The sequence below is a fragment of the Cucurbita maxima genome, unplaced genomic scaffold (assembly GCF_002738345.1).
Source record: "Cucurbita maxima cultivar Rimu unplaced genomic scaffold, Cmax_1.0 Cma_Scf00024, whole genome shotgun sequence".
NCBI classification, from domain to species: domain Eukaryota; kingdom Viridiplantae; phylum Streptophyta; class Magnoliopsida; order Cucurbitales; family Cucurbitaceae; genus Cucurbita; species Cucurbita maxima.
In genome coordinates this window covers 1,374,210-1,391,771 of record NW_019272040.1, presented here as the reverse complement: position 1 = coordinate 1,391,771, position 17,562 = coordinate 1,374,210, and the positions used below count along the sequence as shown (strand labels likewise).

Here is a 17,562-nt window from a genome sequence, read left to right as displayed (position 1 = left end):
TTTAACTAAAGTGCAGACAGTTCTTACTGCTCATTATAACAATGATTAACTCATAATCATCATTGTTCGTAATTATCATTACACGTTTTTTAGACACCAGAAATGCAAGGAAAGTGGCCAAAGAAGCAAAAATTGAGATCTTGAAGGCAGCTCACGTTAACATTCAATGTTGGGATATCAAATTCCACAACCCAGCAATAGATGACAAAAGGGAAAAACAAAAAAGTCTTAGAAATAACTTGTTTTATAGGGACAATCCCCATGGCCAAATAATTTTTTAGGTGTCATTGGCTCACCATTGGTTAAATTAAGAAAATGAATATTTTGTAAGCACATAACTAGTTGTGGCCATTATTTGGTTGAAATGAATCCTTTTGACTTCGATTATATTAAAGTTCTAGTTAACTATAATAATAAATGAGAATTATGGAAACAAAACCAAAATAAATATCATAAAATAAAAATACACAAACATTAACCATGTTTAAAATTAGTTAACACAGACATGGCTAATATAAATTTCATATAACTAGTATACAAGGGACAACAATGATACCACATATAACTTGAATAGTTGTATAATTCAAATTTCTAAAAACAGAAATATTATAAGATGCAATTTAAATTGCAAATAATTTGTTTAATCTAAATTATTTGACAAGAATATACAAGTGTAGATTTGAAAATCTGGAAATTTAGTTAAGATAAATACAAAATACTTGCGGAACTAAAAAATGATTAGATTCACAAAACAAAATATAGAGTAAAATGCAGTTTAAGAAAAACGCAAAAACAAACTTGAAAAAAACGCAGATAGGACGAGATCTTGAGAAGGAAAAGGAAGAAAGAGTTGAAGAGCAATGAGGATTCATGGAGCCATTGATCAGATAATTGTAGTCTGAATTTTTGAAGTCTACAAGCATAGATTCAGAAAAAAAAAAAGATCATCACCTCAATATCTCCTTTCGAAATCCAATCGAAGAAAATGAACATCAGAGACTAGAGTTTAGGGCTCAGAAGGATCAATTGGTGATTTTCATAATCACGCGAAGATGAACTTCATTCATAAAATAGGTAGTTTCCAACATCATCGCCTCATAAAACTCAAAACCCTAACAACAAAAACACGTTGCAATCCAAAATCGAAAGGTAAAACAGAAGAGGAGGGAAATTCGGAGATGATGATCCAATGCCGGGGTTTATATATAGTAAAGCTCTAGGGTTAGGGTTTTCGAGAATGATTCAAAACGGTGCGCTTTGGATGTTTGGGCCTGGACCTAATTTTTAGCTGGGCCCAAATCCAGCTAAGAGTTTTTAATATATATATATATATATATTTTTTTTTTAATTTTCTTTAATTTTATCGAATATTTAAACTTTAAAAATATATATCTAATAGATTTTTCGAACATTATAATAGATCCTGGTAAAAATCAGTAGATTTATTATATAAAAAATTAAAATTTATACCATAAATTAACAATTTCTTGAAAAAAGAAAAAAAAAAAGAATATATATATATATGTATATATATATGTATATTTGTATATATATACCCACGTTGGTAAAATTAAAAAATTTATAATAGACACAAAATTGAAAATTTAAAAACTTATTTAACATTTTTATTAAAAAGTAATAGCTAAATGAACATACAAAAAAAAATATTAATCTATTTAATATTTTTTAAAATATTGGCGTAATTTCGCCATCATCGTGACGAACAAAACAAATTTAGAATAAAGAGATGAAAGTGAGGGCATAGAAAGTCAACGAAAAAACACTCAAAATATCGTCGTTATATTAAATTCCCGTGAGAACGTATTTGAATACACATACAATGACAACGTTCTGATACCACTGGATGTAAGATGAAAGTGTCTAATTTAGAGAATGGTCATGCGTTTATAATCTAAGAATATACTGTCCCTTGGTATGAGACTTTTTGGGGAAGCCCAAAGCAAAGTCACGAGAGCTTATGCTTAAAGTGGACAATATGATACCATTGTGGAGAGTCGTGTTCGTTTGTCTAACACTTGACACAACTACAAACCTCTTAAGCACCCGCTGCAATATCACATCCCACCTCGGCTCCTAGTGGCCAGGCCGCCGACACCGACACTGGAGAGGACGGGGGACTCAAGAGGCTCAGACTAGTCTTGTTGGAGAACCCTTAAAGCTCGGACAACTCGAAAAGCTATTTGTTTATTGCACGTGAAGATGGTTAACATGAGATAGTATAAATCTCAACACACAACCCTACAATACCTATTGTAATAAGTGAACATGTTATTATCCCATAAAGAAAAACCCTAAAGCTCGTAAGTCATTCCCACTTTGAGCATACGCTTACGAGGGATGTAAAAAACCTCTTCACTTTGTCTCAAATTTCTTCTCAATGCATTATAAGCATAATCGATCAAAACCCTTTTTGCAAACCCCGACCCTTTGCTTGCCACAACCTCATTTTGTCCGATCAAGTGAACAATCCCGTCTCTCCAAGCTTTATCCACCATCTCTATCTCCTCTTCAATGTTCCTCCTCTTCTCCTCGACTCTACCGTCGTCGTTTTCCAACGTCCACAACTCCTCTTCGATAAACCCTTTCAATCTCTCCACCAGTACTTGCTCGAACGACTCTTGTTCGTGGATGATATCTCTATATCCATATCGAACCACACAACGAAACACATTGATGTCACGAGGCTCAACTCGTCGGAATAGAAATCGCTCTTCCATCGGAACTTTGCTAATCGGGAGGGACTTGAAGGACACGAAAATAAGGACCCTTTGGAGAGTCGGGATGTTGACGAGATAATGATTGAAGATCGGGGGAATGCCTTGGACGAGCTCGGAGTAGAATAGGGCGAGACCAGGGACACGGTTGATGGTTGTGAGGGATGCAATGTCCTTGAGCTTTTCAGCGGAAATCTTGTGTTCGAGTTCGTAGTAGTATTTTCTTCTATGAACATCGTGCCAAATGTACATTATTATCATCAAAACCCCAGCAAAAGCTAAAGGAAGATAACCCCCTTGGTCGAACTTGTAAAGAACTGAGCTTAGGTAGAGAAATTCCAATAAGCCAATGGTTAGAACATAGGAGATTATAATAAGTACGTGCGATTTCCATATCATGATCATGATGAGCACGAGAAAACTTGAAGTGAGTGCCATCACGAACACCACAGCTATGCCTGTGTGGAAACAAAAACAATGTTAGATTCATCACCAGAATGAACCAAAAGGGTCGAGGAAATATTACCATAGGCATTCCCGATTCTCGTTGTATCTTTAAACCCTAAAGTGACTCCAAGACAAGCCAACATGAGAAGATAGTTAACTTCGGGGATGTAAACTTGGCCCTCGTACTTCGAAGAAGTATGAACAACTTTAACTCTAGGGAAGCAACCATAGGAGAGGGACTGTTGGATGATGGAGAAGGTGCCCGAGATCATAGCTTGGCTCGCAACGATAGAGGCAAGCACAGCCACCACGAACGTAGGCCAATAGAGAGGACCTACGACATCAAAACTACGAGTTAGATCGAGAAGAGACGGAAAGGAAACGACATACTGTAACCTATCGTACCAGGAATAGACTCGAAAAAGGTATCCGAGACGAGATCAGCATGCTTGCGGAGAAATGAGGCTTGACCAACGTAGGCGGAGACGAGAGCCGGGTAGGTCACGCAACACATGCTTAGTCTTATGGACATCACTGTGAAGTGTCCCACGTCCGCAAATAAAGCTTCAGTACCTGTATCAATTTAGCTCGTTACATATCATATTCAGCCTCATGATTTTAAAACGTGTATGTTAGGGAGAGGTTTTCACATCTTTATGAAGAATGTTTCGTTCTACTCCCTAACCGATAATACTAAAAATTGAACCTGTAATAGCAAGAACGACGCCGCCGAGAGAGATCCAAGCATCGATTTTGTTTCTTTTGAAGTAATGAAAGATGTATTTAGGGTTGACAGCTTTGATGACAGAAGGGTCAAATTTAATAAAGTTGTAGAAGCCAATGCCACCAATGAGTGCAAACCAAATGCAAATAATGGGAGCAAAGGAGTATCCAACTTTATGGGTACCAAATCTTTGCACCATGAACAGGCAAACCAAGATTGCTACTGATATCCACACTATTTTCTCTGTTAAATCAAAAAATCAAACAAAAACAAGTAAATATATAACGGCCCAGATCCACAGCTTTCCTCTCCTTAAAACGCGTCTACTAGGGAAAGGTTTTCACACCCTTGTAAATAGTGGTTTGTTCTCCTCCGACATCACAAAATATTTATGATAAATTTCTAATTTTTTCAATTTTTGATTCATTTTTTACGGAAAAAACATGTTTTTTATACCTTTTTTGTTCGTGAAGATTCAAAATGTACAAGTTTAATCCATACGTTTCGAGAAATAGATATGAAAAATCATTCAAACTATTTTTTAAAAATTAAATTTTTTATTTTATAATTAAATTAAAAATAACGTGAATGACCCTATTCAAGTATCAAAAAAATATTTTTAAGAAACGAACATACCTTGTGTCATAGTCGAGGTAGCATTCTTGATTCCTCCGACGGCGGACAAAACTGTCATAAAAATGGGTCCTTCTAGCATGGTTAGTCAACGAGCAAAAAGGAGCTTTAAAAGCTTATCTCGACTTATTGTTCGGGTTAATAACATAGTCACCAGCTATTTTCGAACACACAAAATCTTAACTATTATTCCACTTTGTATCTCTAATGATTTAAAAGTTAATTAATCGTACATCATCATCGTTTAAGACTACTTGACTCGATAGATGGAGGGAGGACCCCTAACTCAAGCATGAAATCCATGTTGAGTCTATAATCATCAAGAAGGGCACCACCAAGCAAGATCGAGATTAGCACCTTTCCCTTGAATAGGGTTTCAAACTTGCCTGCACTTTTTCAAATATCCAAAAAGGTCAGACTAACAAGCAAGAAGGGGGCGTGACTCTTTGTATCTCAATTTTGTTTTGGTCGATAAACATGTTCTTTAAAAAAAACATTATTTTCCGCTAACACGAATATAGCTCCATTGACGTGAATATATATATATTATATAATATAATATGTATGATGAAAGTGTGGGCATAACATAGAGTAAAGTATAGGGACCTGAGATGGAAGGAGTTAGAACGCCGTCGCCGATAACCATGGAAGTGCCAAGCATGGTGGCGAAGAGTAAGAAAATCTTGGCGGCGCGGCTGTTTTCCAGCTTGGATTTCAGGCAAGACGCCATTTTCTGGCGGTTGGTCGGCGGCGCCACCTGAAAATTCGACACTTCTTGATCTTCCACTTGCTGGCTCGGTATCAGCCCGATTTTGGCGTATCGGCAGAGAAGGGAGTATAAAGCAAATGTGCCACCTTCATACAAAATAAATAATTAAAATAAAATAATTTTTTTTTTAAAGTTTTTGTTTTAATAAATCATTTAAATTATTCGTACCTTCGCCATTGTCGTTGGCTTGCAAGACGAAGAAGACGTACTTGAGCAACGGGATGAATGTGAGGGTGTAAAGAATCAACGACAGCACGCCCAAAACGTCGTCGTTATGCTTGATTCCCTCTGTAAACGTACTCGCATACACGTACAACGGCGACGTTCCGATATCGCCGTATACTACTCCGATGCTCTGAAACGCTAATTGCAATATCACCACCCAGCTCGCCACCTGCCCAGACGCCAGAACACAACACAAACTCTAAATCTCTAACTAAAATAAATAAATATTTATATATATAATTAGGAATCAGCTCTCCACGATAATATTATATTGCCGCGATAATATGATATTGTTTTACTTTGAATTTTCCTAAAAAATCTCATATCACATAGATATTATTTAAAAAATAATAATAATTGGGAAGGATACGAGTCTCAATTAAGAAGAGGTTGTTCGAAGGTTCCGTAGAGCTCGAAAAAGGCTTTAAGATTGAGAGCTTATAGTTAATTAACAGATGTGAGACTTCTCTCCATCCATCCTGGATCAAAATATACCATAGAGCCTCCCTAAAATTTATGGTATATATATATATATATATATATATATATATATATAATATTGTTGAGATATATTATTTATGAAATATATCGTAGATATTATATCTTAATATTCTTTCTATAAATAGGATACAAACCTAAACACAAACACAAGTACAAATGAGGAAAATATAAAATAATTAAATATTAAAAAATAACGTAAATTAAATCATAAATAAATAATATTAAAATATAATATCTAAGATATATTCCATAAATAAATAATATGTTGTATATGTGTATGTATATGATAAATATATATATATATATATGATTGTCAAAATGAACCTTGTGACCATTGCTGCCGGCGACGGCGCCGGGGATGGTGCGGGATTCGACGTCCAACGAATCATTACGTCGGAGGTTTCTTTCGGCGAGGTTAGGGGTGGAGTCGTCGGAGCTCTCTTGGAGATCGGGATAGTTATCGGCCGTCCGATCGACTTCCATCGTTTTATCGCAGAAGAGGGAGGAATGGAATATTTTCGGGTTGACCCGATATAGTTTGGAGGGTTGGAATTCAGTATTTATAAGAAATTATTGAGGGAGAGGGGGAAGAAATTTTGGAGGAGTGGGCCCCACTCTCTACACTTTTTTTTTTTTTTTTTTAAATTATTAAATAAATTGGTTTTTTTAATTTTGTTTTTTTTTTTTAAGGATAAGATATAATTTTTTTAACATTTATTTTAACATTTGAATTGAATATATAATAATATGAAAAATCCCACCAGTTCACTAATTTTAATAAAATCAAATTTGGCACAAAATTAACTTTAATTCGTACCTAAATTAACTATTAAATAATATTAAAAAATTAAATAAATAAAATAAAAATTAATTTTAAAATATGATTTTGTTGAAATTAAAAACTTTTGACTTTAAAATGTAAATAGCGTGTTTAGATTTCTAAATTGAACCGGATCTAGTCGGGTTGAGTACGGGTTCAAAATGCAAATGATCGGGTCAACCCTACCAAATTCAATAACCTAAAAGAAAACAAACTCAAACCTAACTCATGGTCATATGCATTTGGCAATTGCAGCTATATTACATGCATGATGTCGTAATCACCGTCGGCATTAGTGTCTCCAAACTTCATGTCACTCTCTCTGATCCGGAGTCGTGAATCCGTGACTTTGTCTTTTAATCTCTATCTCTCAATAAATATTTGAATAAGTTAATAATAATAATAATAATATATATATATATTATGGTAGCATACTAAAAAAACATTTTTGTAATTATATAAGTAAACATCAATAAAAAATTGATCTAATTAAAAAATAATAATTTTATTTTCATTATAATTAATAATTGAAACTCATTTTAATTACAAAAAAGTAAAGTAGTTTAAGCTACTTTTCTCATAATTTTTTAACAAATTATTATATATTTTCTGAAAAAAAAAAAAGAATTTTATTTATTGCATGTGAGAAGAAGCCTCTATCCTTGACTCTCCCCTTGACAACGACTATAGTGTTGAAAAGTCAAAGATGAATACCCAATGATATGCTGCCACGTCACCATTTGAAAAATAAAATTCTCGCCAATAATGTTGCAAGTGGTGGAGCTACTTTCCCACCATGAATAAGATATTTTTGTTTTATGATTTTTTTCAAAAATTTTAAAAATAAAATTTTAATTTTTCTAAATATATATTAAAATCATTTAGGAATAAATAAATATATGCTAATACATATTAAAATTATACTTTTATTAAAATAAAATTTTGAATAAATCACTCGGAACAATTCGTACTAAATCATGGTTGAATTAGATTAGATTCGTTGGACGGGTTGTGTAGAAAAAATTTACAACCTCAACAATTGGATTAGATGTTTTAAAAAATGTCTCAAATCAACCTAACTCAACCCCGAACATCTCTACCTAATCCTACCTCTAACAATTATCGGGCTCTATTTAAATTGTAATCAATGTCTAACTACAATTTTTTTTCTTGCTCTATACGTGAAAGATGTTTGTACTCAATCATAACAATTTTATGCTGGGTGATCTTATAAGTGTTTTTTTAAGAAACACCGTGATAGGAACAAAACATATTAAAAGAGTTCGTATTGGTTTGTAAAAATAATAGTCTTCTCTATTAGAAACGTTTAAACCGATTAAACAGATATTTTAAATATAAAACAAAAATAGAATAATAATGTATTATTCATAATTATCCTAACAAAAAATAAATAAATAAATACTAAATTTTGTAAGGGAAGTGGGTTGGTGTGTTTGGCTTATTGTGTAAAAGATATTTAGAGATTCAAATTCCATTTTTCTCTCCCAAAAAAGGCTTCAAAATTCAACTCTTCCATTTTTTTTATATTAAAATTAAATGTAGCATGAGTAGTAATAAAAATATCTTATTTTTATTTTTATTTTTATTTTTTATTTTATAAATTAGTGTGAATGCTTTTTTATTTGGTCTATTTTTGCAAACGAGTCCATGTCTTGATTTATATCCAATTTGTAAGCGCTTCCATCGTTTTCTTTAATTTGAATTTGTATAATTTCAATATGGTCCAACCCATATGTATTTTAAGATTGCATTATGATCCCTATTCCTTACTAGGTTTAACAAATTCAAAAAAGTCACTAATATAAAATGTATAAGCATTTATCCGTTGCTAAATCAAACATACCTGTTCAATTGGTTAAAGCATATTATCAAACAAGAGGTCGGAAGTAGCTCAAATCTCCCACCTCACATATAATTCATCGTCAGTTTGCTTTGCGTTCTGCTCTTGAATGCAAATTTATAAAGATTCATTTTGATTACACAAATGAATACGAATGGACATTTCATGACGTGACCTAGAGTAGAATCAGAATAAGTGTCATATATTTGGAAATGAAAGAGCTTTCGTTAACTTGCATTTACGAGTTTATGATACAATATTATCATAGAGAATTTACAAAATTTGCACCATGCTAGAGACAAAATTTGATGCATGAACTTGGGAAAGTGGTGATTGAAATCTTACAAAAATAGCTGGCTAATGCAAGTGATTAAACACACTAACCCACAGTTGACCTATGATTTTGGATGATTTCTGACCTTATCAAATATGGGATTCTGAAGAATTTCCCTAGCTGAAGGCCGTCGTGCTGGGTCGGGATCCACCATCGCCTGTTAGAGTTGTCAATTAATCAGAAAAATTAGCTATCTTATCTCTAATGAACTTCCAAGATAATGATGTAAACAGTGAACATTACTTGTGGTCACACAAAGTCGATACGAAATCATGTTTGTACCAAGGCTAGTTTTGACTCACTTTTTTACATTTTTTTTTTATGGAAAGTAGAATTTGTAGGAAAAAAAAATGCAAAAATAGGTAAGAATCAAATGCCCCAAAAATCTAAGATTTCCTCTGCATAGGTGAGTCAAAGACTAAGATCGGGCTAACAAATATTATCTACTCTTTGGACTTTCTCTCACAGTTTTAAAACGCGTCTGGAAAAGGTTTCAACATCTTAATAAAAAATATTTCGTTCCCCTCTCCAACTGATGTGGGATCTCATAATCCACTCCCTTGAGGGTCAAGCGTTCCTACTGGAACACCACTCGCTCGATAATCGGCTCTGATACCATTTTTAACAGTATAAGCCCACCACTAATAGATATTATCCTCTTTGGGCTTTCTCTTCTGGGCTTCCCCTTAAGGTTTTAAAACGCATCTATCAGGGAGAGGTTTCTACACCTTTATAAACCTTTGTAAAGAATGTCTCGTTCTCCTCTCCAACCGGTAGGATCTCACGTCAGGTCAAGTCAGAAGAATAGTCGATGGAAATGAAATGAAAAGAAAACACAATTACGCATTCAGTACCTTGATTAAGTTTTGAAATTGCAATGAATGACAAGGAAAGAGTGGCAATTTTCCCTCCTTTAGATTCATGAAACGTGTTTCTGGAAACGTCGAACCTCTCACAACCTCATAAATAGCAGCTCCCAAAGAGAATATATCAACCTTGTCAAGATAATCGTATCTCTCATTCAGAATTTCTTGAGGCATATAGCGTGCATCGCCCTCCTCAATTGGTAGGCTTTTATCAAGAAGAGTAGCGCATCCAAAATCACCAAGTTTATAAACACCATCTTTGACATAAATATTGTCAGGTTTCACGTCTAAATGAGCTACTCCTTTCTCGTGCATAAACAGCAATGCTTTTGCAATCTGTTTGTAGTTCATTGTCAGCATAGAAGCCATGAAATTTAAAAAGTTCCTAGTTCTAGGACTTGAAAATTGGAATGGATAAAGTTGAAATTACACAAAATTCTGAGATAATTATTTTTCAGAAGTGGCATTTCCTATTAAAAGCTACGTATTGAATGAAGGGCAGAACTAACTAATTAACTCTTGAAGACAACAAATCAGGGAGATGAGCGAAGCAACTCGAAATCTCACCTGATGCAAGGCTTTCAGTGCATCAGCCTCAGAGAACGGGTGAGAATACCTGCCAGTGGATAAACTACAATCACAGAGTTCCATTTGAATGTAGAGTTGCTCATTTTCAAACCACGAAGAGTAGTATCCAACGATGTTTTCATGAGATCCTACACGTTAAATAGTGGCCAACAGTCGGGAAAAGAAACAAGTTGCTCAAGAGAGAAATAATAACTACAATAGAAATAGAGATATAATAAAACAGAAAATCATATCTAAATATATTTACTAACCTAAAGCTGCCAAAGCTTGAACTTCCATCAAAGCTCTCCTCCTGCAAATGGAAGGAAAAACTTCAAATACACATTTGCTAGTGTTTAGAGGTTAAACATATACGGACACACCAAAAGAAGTAACCTTTCTATGTCTTGATGCAATGATCTTGTGCTTTGTTTAACAGCATATAAACAACCATCAATTCTCTTCAATACCTTGAAGACACGGCTAAAATTTCCAGTTCCTATTTGCTGGAAATAGACTGAGGTTAATATAAAACTTGACAACAGCCTGAATTGAAATATAAATAAAAGAAAAAACCAATCTATTTGCAGAAGCTTGCAAACAAAGCAGATGTTTCTAGATACCTTTATCTCATGAAAATCGGTGTGATATCTTGAAAGACCATCTCCACTAAACAGTGCGGGAAAAAAATCTACACAAAATTAAAACCAAGAAACTAATTCATTAAACATAAAGTCCTCGTTAAAAAAGACGACTTCAAAAAATGTTTTATTAGTCTTTAAGAATTAATTGGACTGTACCTGCACATTTTGTTCGTTGATTACCAAATGGGTCTACACCTATGTCTGAAGCATCATTCAAGTATGGATTCTTCATGCAAGGAGGAGGCATAACTCGACAGCGTAAAGCAACAGCAGATTGAGAAACATAGTTTTGTTTCTTTGGCATTGCCATTGTCTCTTTCTCCATATCTTCATCATCTGTTCCAAAAGTGTCATTTCCTAGCTCCACAACTTGTTCACGGCCAGACAAACTTGGACTCAGAGGATGTACTAAAACACCGTCTGTGACAAATGAACATTCAATGAAGAAAATGAATTATACTACATCAATCAACAATTAATGTAACTAATATTGAAAAGGAACATGATGTTGTCAGATTTTGACGCCCCAAAATAATTTCAGATCCATGTCTTAAATTCCACATTGATAAATGATTCAGATACTGGTCATAGTTTTATGCAAGCAACTAACCATATATATTATTGATTAGGAAAGTTGAGTTTCGACATGATCATAATTGAGCATATGCCACTGAACTAATGCATGTGACTTTCTGTTCTCTTATAACACTCCCAGATTAAAGTTCGAGATCACCACTATATAAACTTACCACGTATTTTTCTCTTAGTTTTAACAGTATTAATCTTCTCTGGAGATTTGGGGCAAGGAGTGCTTTCCTGCCAAGACAAGGACACCCAGAAAATTAGAGAATTCACATTATTTTCTTCTTCTTCTTCTTCTTCTTTTCCTTTTGAAAACCCATTGTTATGGACAGGGTTATCTTTCTCCATTAACTGCTCACCTTGTAGCAATCCACGCCATTCAGCAGATTTTGGTTGTCCGGAGTGATATAGTCAGGGGTGCTGCAACATACAAACAAAATCCCACGTTAAACGCCAAAAATGATCTGGCCAGTTACAATGCAGCCTTCAATCTTACTCTTTGGTATCCTTGTATACCAGTATCAATAGTAACAAGCAAAGTAATTTCTAAAAACATTCAATAATTAGTAAATCATACTCCATTTTTCTGACTATCTAAGTTACTTTCACAGGAAATGACCTCCATTTCGTAACTGACAAGCAACTTAAACCATGGGATATAACACGAATAATCAACTACCATCAATAGACGTTCAAATTACCTAACAACTCACAAGGGAAACTAGTAGAAAACTCCAAAACTCGAAGTAACTCCTAAAGAGTATTCAGTGATTCGTCAATCACTTACTACACTATCCCGTCAATCAAACTACTTCGAACAGAAAACTAATTTCCAGAACCTCGAGAAAGATAACAATCAACATCAACAGCAGCTGAAATCAACTCACAAATGAAAAACAAAAATAACGATATAAATCTCACCAGAAGAAATCCTGACTAAGAATGAAATCTCTGTCCTCAAAGTTAGTAGACGAGGAAGGGAGAGCGCCAGAATCGTTTACCGTCGCCATTGCTTCAGATTCAGGCAAGTCTTGGAAGCAAGCGGCGGTGGAAGAGGAAAGTTGGTGGTGGAGAGGGGCGAGAGAAACCTGCCCTAACTGGACCTGCAAGTGCCTCGTCAATGTCCCTTTCATCTTCTTCCTCGTTGCGGTCATCGTCGTTCTTAGGGTTTTGGATTTTCTCCTCATCGGAATCTGCAACGAAGCTCTCGTCAATCCCCTCTTAACACGCTCTCCTCTTCCACTCAAACTGTACTGAATATATATATTTATATTTATATTTATATTTATTTCAGATCAGAAAATAAAAATAAAAATAAAATAATTCAATTTTGGAGGGTTTTTTTTTTTCCTGGGTAATATTTTTTGGCGTCGTTTGAGATCTCCAATTCAAATTTCGCGGGGAGGGCTGTGATTGTGTGTTGCCGTTACCAGAGTGAGCTCCTTGAGTATAATGACGATTTTAAGATCAACGGTTTGGATTGCTTGATGATGGATGAGTTTGATTTGCGTGCCTGGTAAGCTTGTGCCTTTTTCTGGCTTGGTGGGCCGTAAAGTCATCTAATTTCTTTTTAGAAAAATAAATAAATAAATAATATATATATATATAATATATATTTTATAAATTTTTAGCCAGATTTCATTTAATATATAGATTTGTTTCTGAAAAAAATGTTTTTAATTTTATAATATAAAGTTATTGAAATTCCCAAAATGTCATTATTTATAGTGAAAATCCAATTCTTGAATTAACAATTAAAATAAATAAATAAAATTTGTAACATTAAACGCCATTAATTAACATTAAACATGTCAGTGTGTACGAATCAAAATCTTTGCACCAACTCAAAATTTCATGTCAATAGAGTTTATATCCCAACTCACTGCTCATTTCAATATTTATTTATTTTAAAAATTATATTTATTTATATATATAAATAATCAAAATTTACCATAATACATCGTTAATATTAGTTGTGTTTTTTTAACTAATATTTTGTCGGGTATATCATATATTATATTTTTAATTTTATTTATATTTTTTGAAATTTTTTAAATTTTAGGAATATTATTAAAAAAAAAAAGAAAAAAAAAACGATCTCTTGAAACCACTTGTTTGAGTTGTCGTACTTAAAAAATGAATTTTTTATTATTGTTTCAGAATTACAGTTTTATTGTTAGTCCAGACTCCAACATACCAAGCCGACAGGTCGACTTTCTAATTCCCTTCGCTTGTGCACAAAGCTAATTACGTCATTTACAGCTACATGTCGTTCGCCCGCAAAATATTGGCAGAATCACAGACATTCCAAAATGACGAAATTACCCCCAAACACCGTCACAACCCCGCAGTCAAATCCGTAACTTCACTCAAACCTGAATCTCCCGGGGTTGGAAATTGTTCTGTTCTTTCTTATAAATCATCGCCATTATCTTCGTTTTCATCTGAATCTCGAGTTCCTCTGATTCTCCATGGAGACTCTCTCCGCTCTCCCTTCCTCTTCATGGCCGGACTCCAACTCCAATACCAACACTCCGCCTGCTGTTGCCGACTCCGAACGCTTCGATTCCGATTCCGTTTCATCGTTGCCGCCTCAATCGCCGCAGAAAGCGGAGACGGCTGGTTTGTCCACGGCGGCGGTTGATTCGCTCGCTTTGCAGCCTTCTCTTCTTCATCTCTCCTTCAATCAAGACCATGGCTGCTTTGCTGCGGGCAGTGATCGAGGGTTTCGGATCTACAATTGCGATCCGTTTCGTGAGATTTTCAGAAGAGATTTTGAGCGTGGGGGTGGTATTGGCGTTGTGGAGATGCTTTTCCGGTGTAATATTTTGGCTCTTGTTGGTGGTGGGCCTGACCCTCAGTACCCGCCTAATAAGGTCATGCTTTGGGATGATCATCAGAGCCGGTGTATTGGGGAGCTGTCGTTTCGGTCTGCTGTTCGGGGGGTTCGGCTACAGAGAGACCGAATTATTGTTATTTTGGAGCAGAAGGTTTTTGTGTACAATTTTGCGGACTTGAAGCTGCTGCATCAGATCGAAACTATTGCGAATCCTAAAGGGCTTTGTGCTGTTTCTCAGTTGAGTTCTTCGCTTGTGCTTGTCTGCCCTGGATTGATTAAGGGGCAGGTTAGGGTTGAGCATTATGCCTCTCGACGAACAAAGTTTATCATGGCTCACGACTCGAGGGTTGCTTGCTTTGCGCTTACGACCAACGGGCAGTTGCTTGCTACAGCGAGCTCCAAGGGAACTTTGGTTCGGATATTCAATACAATTGATGGAAATTTGCTCCAAGAGGTGTGTTGATCTTGGAATTAAAATTGTTCATCTGGGTTTGTTCTGTGTTGTCGGAATCTCAGTGTAATGATGTTGTTCTAAACTAAGCTGCAATCTAATTCTCCCCATTTACTTTTGAGTTTGTAGGAATTTACATTACTCCTTCATGAATTATCTAACTTGGCAGTGAATTTACTTCGTATTATCTTGATATGATGTATAGGTACGGAGAGGCGCAGATAGGGCGGAGATATACAGTTTGGCCTTCTCATCGACTGCTCAATGGCTGGCAGTCTCCAGTGACAAGGGGACCGTCCATGTATTCAGTCTTAAATTCAATTCTGGGTCTCTTCAGAATGATATGTATCAGAATGATTCTTCTCTTTCCGTCTCACCATCTGGCTCCTCATTTTCATTCATCAAAGGTAATGTAACCATTTGTGGTTAACCACGGATTGCCACTGTATTTGGATATATTACTATTTCATAAATTCTTTGAATTGCTTTGAAATCACTTAGTATAACAACCAAGGAGTCCTTTGAAAATTTACTGGCATACTCTAAAAAAGAACACTTAGACTAGAATAAAAAACAAAATCTGGTGTTGGGCAGCCACTGTCTCGTTATTTTATTTGTATATTCCATTTTTCTTTCCATCTAAGAAGTTTGAATACTTTAGTTTGGCTAGCGTGTTCATCATGTTGAACACTTGGACACCTTGACACTTGTAGTACATGTATCGAACACTCTTAGCATGGCAGATTTGTTAGACACTAGTTGTACAAAGTTAATTTCGGCCCACATGTATTGAACACTTGTTAAATATTATAAACTTTGATAGAGAAACCTGCTTCTTAGCTATTATGAACAATACTTCACGAAAGGAAAGAGATGGGATATTCTCCTTATTATTTTGCAGCCGGATATCCCTTTTTGCCTTTGGATCTAATGAACAGTCTTGCACCTGCAGGTGTGCTGCCAAAGTATTTCAAGTCAGAGTGGTCTGTTGCTCAGTTTCGTTTGCATGAAGGGTCTCGGTATGTTGTTGCGTTTGGTCACCAGAAGAATACAGTGGTGATCCTTGGAATGGATGGAAGGTAAATAGTCTTCGTAGTTCTTCTCTTACTATTGGGATTTTTTCATTTCTCTTTCAATTAATTATAATTCTGCAGAATAACAATTAAGATGAGGGTTGCTTGGGTATCCCAACTATGATTTCGATGATATTAGATAAATATTTTTAATGTGAACGCTTTATTTTCATAGACTGAAAATAGACAATATTTTATTTCTACTTTAACTTGAACCATTTGTTATTTGCTTCATTATCTTTTCTTTAGCATTGCCTAAGTTGTGTTAGCTTCCATTACATCTGGTATTCTGTTTGGTCGTTTAACTGCTGCGTTGGAAGTTTTAGAATCTTGATGTGCCATTTTCAATTATTGCAGCTTCTACCGATGCCAATTTGATGCGGTGAATGGAGGAGAGATGACACAGCTTGAATATCACAACTTTCTAATGCCAGAGGAAGCCTTCTAGCCCACTGTACTCTTTATTTCAGTTCTGTTGTATGCATATTCTCTTCCTAGATCCTCTATTGCTTGTAAATAGATCTATGCATGTACAGATTGGCCTATGTTCGTCTCAGGGAAAAAAAAGAAAAAGAAGAATTCTATTATTGCCCCCCATGTTCATATTTAATTTTCTTAACTTATTTGGCCTTGTGAACATTTCTTGATTTACCTGATGAAATCGAGACCTAAAATGAAGAGCTTACCATTAATGTATACATTCTTCTAAGAAAAACCTGCAGGTAGAAAAGTTGACCTAAATGATGGAAGACTTATTTATAGCGGAAGTTCAAGAAGTATACATATGAAGGTAACGGTATTTCGAACTGTAGCCTGCATTCTTTAGTGTATTTGAGGTATTAAAAATATGTCAAACTACTGGTGGAGTGTTTAGGGATCCGATTAGGCTTATTTAAAACGCACAGAAGTTTTCATGGTGGATGGCAAGATCCATGTAAGTTGTTTAGGTTTAAGGAGGCTTTATTGTATTTTTTAAGTTTCAGATAATTGTCTTTAAGATTATAAGTTACAATTAGTTAGTTGTCATTTCATAATGACAATGAAAGTTACATGATTAATTAAAAGGTTTATTTTCAAGGCTATAAATAGTCATTCATGTTACTGCTTTAGTATGAAGATTTTGGATATTATAATGAAAGTTGCATGTTATGCTTCTTAAGCCATGAGCTTGTTCGGTTGCATTTATTGTGTTTAGACTTGCATGCTAGAATTATTCAAGTAATCTTGATCAAACTATCTTGTGAACTTATTCGAATCTTAGAAACAAGTTTTCTTTACTTTTGATCTTAATCATCAAGGTAATCCGTTCCAAAACTTTCCCTTGGGTTGATTCTTGTCGTTTTTGGGATTCTTAGATTTAAAGGTTTTGTTTTTCAACAAGATTCTTAGATCAAATTCTAAGAGTTCCATAACAATATTTTTTTGCTTGAATTATCCGTTGGTTCGGTTATACTATGCTTTTAGAGATGATTAGGGACACCTAGGTTGAGA

At 34.8% G+C, this 17,562-nt stretch overlaps 3 protein-coding genes and 2 non-coding genes across 5 annotated transcripts; 1 reads left to right on the top strand and 4 right to left on the bottom strand.

The window, feature by feature from the left end:
* Window positions 1–877: 877 nt before the first annotated feature.
* On the bottom strand, window positions 878–958 carry LOC111498215. Its single transcript, XR_002720750.1, has one exon. It is a non-coding gene; the product is annotated as a small nucleolar RNA Z155 (small nucleolar RNA).
* Window positions 959–1,006: 48 nt separating this feature from the next.
* LOC111498212 lies at window positions 1,007–1,100 on the bottom strand. The gene has a single exon (XR_002720749.1). It is a non-coding gene; the product is annotated as a small nucleolar RNA R41 (small nucleolar RNA).
* Window positions 1,101–2,177: 1,077 nt separating this feature from the next.
* Window positions 2,178–6,549, bottom strand: LOC111497766 (potassium transporter 5-like). Its single transcript, XM_023148700.1, has 8 exons — window positions 6,359–6,549; window positions 5,477–5,702; window positions 5,146–5,394; window positions 4,543–4,593; window positions 3,889–4,149; window positions 3,588–3,755; window positions 3,262–3,516; window positions 2,178–3,193 (listed from the first exon to the last, which is right to left on the bottom strand). The coding sequence occupies exons 1-8, from the start codon at window positions 6,515–6,517 to the stop codon at window positions 2,313–2,315; spliced, it is 2,250 nt and encodes a 749-aa protein (XP_023004468.1). The 5' UTR covers window positions 6,518–6,549; the 3' UTR covers window positions 2,178–2,312.
* A 2,369-nt stretch (window positions 6,550–8,918) lies between these two features.
* LOC111497804 (wee1-like protein kinase) lies at window positions 8,919–12,943 on the bottom strand. Its single transcript, XM_023148760.1, has 10 exons — window positions 12,630–12,943; window positions 12,068–12,128; window positions 11,876–11,942; window positions 11,283–11,546; window positions 11,106–11,173; window positions 10,879–10,988; window positions 10,755–10,795; window positions 10,483–10,631; window positions 9,904–10,251; window positions 8,919–9,206 (listed from the first exon to the last, which is right to left on the bottom strand). The coding sequence occupies exons 1-10, from the start codon at window positions 12,893–12,895 to the stop codon at window positions 9,111–9,113; spliced, it is 1,470 nt and encodes a 489-aa protein (XP_023004528.1). The 5' UTR covers window positions 12,896–12,943; the 3' UTR covers window positions 8,919–9,110.
* A 1,179-nt stretch (window positions 12,944–14,122) lies between these two features.
* On the top strand, window positions 14,123–16,674 carry LOC111497824 (autophagy-related protein 18a-like). Its single transcript, XM_023148791.1, has 4 exons — window positions 14,123–15,001; window positions 15,204–15,405; window positions 15,951–16,077; window positions 16,429–16,674. The coding sequence occupies exons 1-4, from the start codon at window positions 14,180–14,182 to the stop codon at window positions 16,517–16,519; spliced, it is 1,242 nt and encodes a 413-aa protein (XP_023004559.1). The 5' UTR covers window positions 14,123–14,179; the 3' UTR covers window positions 16,520–16,674.
* Window positions 16,675–17,562: the final 888 nt, after the last annotated feature.